General features: G+C 51.1%; 1 protein-coding gene across 1 annotated transcript; it reads right to left on the bottom strand.

Annotated features, from left to right (window-relative positions):
- Positions 1–963: 963 nt before the first annotated feature.
- Positions 964–4,127, bottom strand: LIAT1 (ligand of ATE1). The gene is made up of 2 exons (XM_036906107.2): positions 3,746–4,127; positions 964–1,561 (listed from the first exon to the last, which is right to left on the bottom strand). Exons 1-2 carry the CDS (start codon positions 4,110–4,112, stop codon positions 1,074–1,076), a joined length of 855 nt encoding a protein of 284 aa, XP_036762002.2. The 5' UTR covers positions 4,113–4,127; the 3' UTR covers positions 964–1,073.
- Positions 4,128–4,543: the final 416 nt, after the last annotated feature.

The following is a 4,543-nucleotide window of genomic DNA, read 5'->3' as shown; positions in this document are numbered from 1 at the left end:
GGCCAAGCCCTCCCCCCGGGGCCTCAGGAGAGGAGAAAACCCCAGTTCCCTCACCCTCACGCGGGGTAATCCTGACAGTGTTTCCCTGTGGGATTAAACCCCAATTGCCCAGGGTGGAGGCTGGTTTAAGAGCGTCCCTGGATTGTCTTCCTTCCTGTCCCGGTATCCTCTCTCTTCAGCTTCCCTTCGCTTCCCAAATAATCTACTTGCATTTGAGTCCTTGTCTCAGGGTCTGCTTCTGGGAGAACTCAAACTTTAAGACAACACATGGCCCTCACTCAGTAAGTATTTGTGTCAGGGAAGAAAACTTAGGACTAATACTGTAGGGCCTTTTTAATGCTCCAGAACTTTGCTTAAAATGCCACCATGGTGGATTAGGGGAGGACTGTATATATTCTTTTAAATTGAGGTATGTAACATTATGTAAGTTTCCGGTGTACAGCATAATTCATTGTTTGTATACACCTCCAAGTGATCACCACCATAAGTCTGGTTACCATCCATCACTCCCAACCCCCTCCCCCTCTGGTAACCACCAGTCTGTTCTCTGGGAGGACCTTAATTATGAAACAAGCAATATTCCTTTGAGACCTCCAGGGATGAAGTTCTGGAACTCACTTATTTTGAAGGCCACAGGGAATGTGTTTAATTTTTTAAAACATCTCCAGGATATTGGGGCCTCTTCCTTGGGCCTACAGAAGCACGCTGTGTGAGGAGCTTTACCCATAAAATGTGTTTTTGAACTGATACAATCTATACACTCACACTTCCTCTGGTTTGGAGTGGTGCAGTATAAACAGCAAACTGTGGTGAGAAATTAAATAACAAAGAGATGCCAGCTTATCTGAGCAAAAGAAAATCCTGAAAAGAACTCTGTTCATTAAATTGCTTCTGTTAAGGAAATGTGGCTTTCCTGGGGACTAAGGGCATCTTGGTGAAAGAAGAGGTTGACCTCATCAACACACCAGACATCGGCTTCCTTCAGATATAGGTCTGATTTCCGTTTATTATTTTTTAACACATAAACTTGTGGTAAAGATAAATGATAAGCTTGTCAATGTTATGGGTGGTTTTCACTTGGGCATAGTAGTGGCTAAATCAGCGTGTAGGAGCTTTGGAGTAAAGTTTCCCTCGAAGGAGCGAGGCGGGCTGCTGGCTGTTAATGAGGGCTGCCTGCTGTCAGGGCTGCTGTCCTCATCTGAGGCGTAGGGCAAGGTCTTGGGGGTCTCCTCTGCACGCGGGTCAGAGCGGAAGGTCTTGAGGGCCAAAATCTGGTACCGCTTCCTCCGGTTCACTTTATATATGCGAATCCTTTCCTTTTCTGCCTCAGGGTCTGAGAGAATGCCATCCCAACGCAGGCTTTCGCTGATCTGCTTCGGAAGGTTCTCTTCTATTTCAGCGAGGTTGGGGAGACTTACAGTGGAGGAGCACGAAGGGACGACCTTGTTTTCATCTCTGTCCTGTCTGCACTTCTGCCTTGGGCTGTGATCTTTGCTGGGACTTAAGATGCCATGAAAGGATGAAGTCGGCTGATTCTTTAGGCCTCGACTCTGGTGTTTAGCTGCTGAGCAGATGAGTGGTGTTAGTGTTGGTGGTGGCTCCTGCCCTCGGCCTGCTTGGGTGTGATGCCCAGATCACCAAAGCATTGGGGAGGGGTGCCCTTTTACCTAGGGCTCAGGTGGCCAAGCCCCCCAGCCTCATACCCACCCCCTCGCTATGCGCTTTTGGTCAAGTCATTTACTGAGCATGTACCGTGAGCCAGGTCCTCTGGATAAAGGTGCTCAGCCCTATTTTCCAGGTAAGGAAACTGAGACTCCCGAAGTCTCAGTCACTTGCCAGTGTTGCATAGTGGGTGGCAGGGCTAGAATCTGCATGCAGGCCTGCTCCCAGGGCCCTGCTCTTCCCCCCTGCTGTGCTGCCATGCTTCACCCCTCCACATGCTCACCAAGGTACTTTCCGTTTCTAGGAGTCTCAGCTTCTACTTGTCTAGACTTCTTTGTGATGAAAGGGTGTGGAGAACAACAGAAAAGCTTCCTAAACCTGACTGCAGAAAGCAATATAATGCTGAGCCAGGAAATACTTGTGCTGTGTGGCTTGTACTGGTTTTTTTTTTTACATTACTAGCATTTCTGAGTTATATAGCACACATCGAAATACTAAAAGTTGTAGTTTTTTCATCAGCTCATCCTATTCTAGGGGAGAGAGAAATCCACCCCACCTGATGCCCCCAAAAAAGAAGAAAAGAAAAGAAGAAAAATATATCCTCTCTTGACATTTCCACCTTCCTACTCCTTGAGAACTATTTGGGGTCCCCTGCTTGACAACATGAGGTACCAGCCACTGTAAATTCTAGGATCAGAAGCTAAGCCAAAAGACAATAAATACCCTAATTTGGCTTTGCAGATATACACAGGGTTTTTTGACCTAAACTCCTTTCTTGCCTTTTTATTATGATTCCACCTGAAGAAGTAACTCTAACCTTCCTATTGTTCTCCTCCCCAAACCACACAGGTAATGGGGAAGGCTGCCACTCCTGCCCCCAACTTGCCACACAAAGGGCCAGGACCCAGAACCTGAAGCCAAGACTAGCCATGCTGGAGGTCAGGGTCAGTGAGGGCCACCTCCCTGACAGCCCCGAGAGGGGGACCGCACAGGTGACAGGGAAGACACAGCACTCATGTGCCAGTGCATTCTATGTCATTGTTGCACTCGCTGTCCCTAAAGCAGGTGCTCAGCAACTTTGTCGATAAATCAGGGGACTCTGTTAGAGGAACTTGGTGAGACGCAGGTACTCCGTGGGTTTGTGGTAGGTGTTGGTGTATGTATGTGAGGTCCAGGAGAGAGGCTGGAGGGAGAGCCTGCGTGCGTATGGCTGTATGTGCAGGGCAACTGTTGGGAGTGGGTGGTTTATGCATGTAACAGAGTATCTCTATGTGTGTGTGTAGACTGAATGCGTGTGCCTAATGGGGTATCTGTGATTCAATTTTATTTGGTGCTTATACTGATATAAGGGGGTGTTATTGAGAGTGTTTGGGATTTCAGGAATACGGAGCAGTGACTCTGTGATGGCGTGTGTGCAGTCAAAGGCTGGCTTCAGCGGATGGAGGTCGGGGAGGATAGTCTGCGAAGGGAGGACCCTTTATAGGCATTTACTGGGTGTCTACATGTTATCCAGAGGCCAGGTGTCTACGCAGAAGGCAGGAGACTGCGTTGGTGTGTGTGTCACTAGTGGCCTAGTGTCTTTGGCTTGGGGAAAGCCTGTGTGAGAAGATGAGGGGATCTCTGCAGGAGGGTTTGAGATTTCTGCTGGGAAGGTACCAATGTTTTAGAATTAGGAATTTCACCTGAGAGATTAGGCAGTTGAAAGGGTGTCTGAGCAAAGTCTGAGCAAAGCTGAGCTGCTGTGTGGGGCTGGGAGGCTCTGTGGGTGGGTCTGTGTGTGGGGTTGAGGGTCTCCAGGGGTGTCGAGAATTCTCAACACAGGCTTTGGGGTCCCTGTGCTCACTTGGGTAGGGTCTCTGCAGACATGAATGATCTTTATGCATAGAGCTGGGGCACCATTGTGCTGTGAAAAGTGGCATGTGTGGGGAGCAGGAGGACCTCTGTTTGAGACTGGCGAGTTTCTGTTTCTGGTCTGAAGGGGTCCCCAAGTATATGGGGTCTCCGTGAGGGGTGGGGGCGAGTGACCTGGGAGGAGAATCTCAGTTACAGGAGCTGAGGCTGCCGCGCTGGCTGCTCCTCTTACCGTCCCCCTTGCCCGACCCCTTGGTCTTCTTCTTTTTCTTCTTCACCTTCCGTTTGGTCAGTTCGGAGGCGCTGCCCGAGATGGGGGGCAGTTTGGACCTCGGAGAGCATGCAGGGCCGCCCCGTCGCTCCTCCTCGTCGTCGCCGTCGCCCTCTTCGCCGCACCCCGACGCCCGGGCCTCACCACAGCCGTTCATCCGCCCGCGGGGCCGCCACTTGCGCCCCGTGCAGCCCAAGACCCTCTCGGCTGCTTCTGGCGCAGAACGCCTGGCTGGGGCCACGCGTCTCCATGGCGACCGCTGTACACCGCGCGTGCGCAACCGGGACGCTTCCGACCAGGGGCCGCCCGCGGGCGTAGGTGAGCGCATGCGTCTTTCGGTCCGTGGGAGTCTGGTACCGTCGGCCGTGCGTGGGGACGGAGTGGGTAGGCTCAGTGCCTGGGCTGACAGACATCTGGTCCACTTCTGTGCCTTTTAAAATGCTGTTTGTTCTCCCCTGAATTTTTACCTCCCGAATTCCAGTCTCGTGTGTCTACCCAGGCGTTTCAAGCCCCACATGTCCAAAACAAATTTAATTTTCCATCATTCAGCTAAGTGAACAAAACAGCTGGCCAGGCCCAGCACCCTGGCGGCTTTCCTAGTCCCCACTCTCTCCCTGTGCCCTCACCTAGGCTGGGCTGGCCGCCATGTCTGGCACACGGACTTCTGGATCCCCTTCCTAAATGGTTTCTCTCCCTCCAAGCACTCCTCACAAATTCTTTATCCAAGCTGGGAACTAACTTTTTAAGACAGATATTTGC

The sequence above is a fragment of the Manis pentadactyla genome, chromosome 4 (assembly GCF_030020395.1).
Source record: "Manis pentadactyla isolate mManPen7 chromosome 4, mManPen7.hap1, whole genome shotgun sequence".
Classification (NCBI taxonomy): Eukaryota; Metazoa; Chordata; class Mammalia; order Pholidota; family Manidae; genus Manis; species Manis pentadactyla.
The sequence above is the reverse complement of the archived record's forward strand: the minus strand, read 5'-3'. Positions and strand labels throughout refer to the sequence as shown.

Bases quoted from the DNA above. Each gene is read 5' to 3' on its own strand.
- LIAT1 (XM_036906107.2), bottom strand. From the start codon at position 4,112: ATGCGCTCACCTACGCCCGCGGGCGGCCCCTGGTCGGAAGCGTCCCGG. The intron at 1,562-3,745 runs GTAAGAGGAGCA...TCTGCTCAGCAG, and splicing joins GGGGTCGGGCAAGGGGGACG to CTAAACACCAGAGTCGAGGC.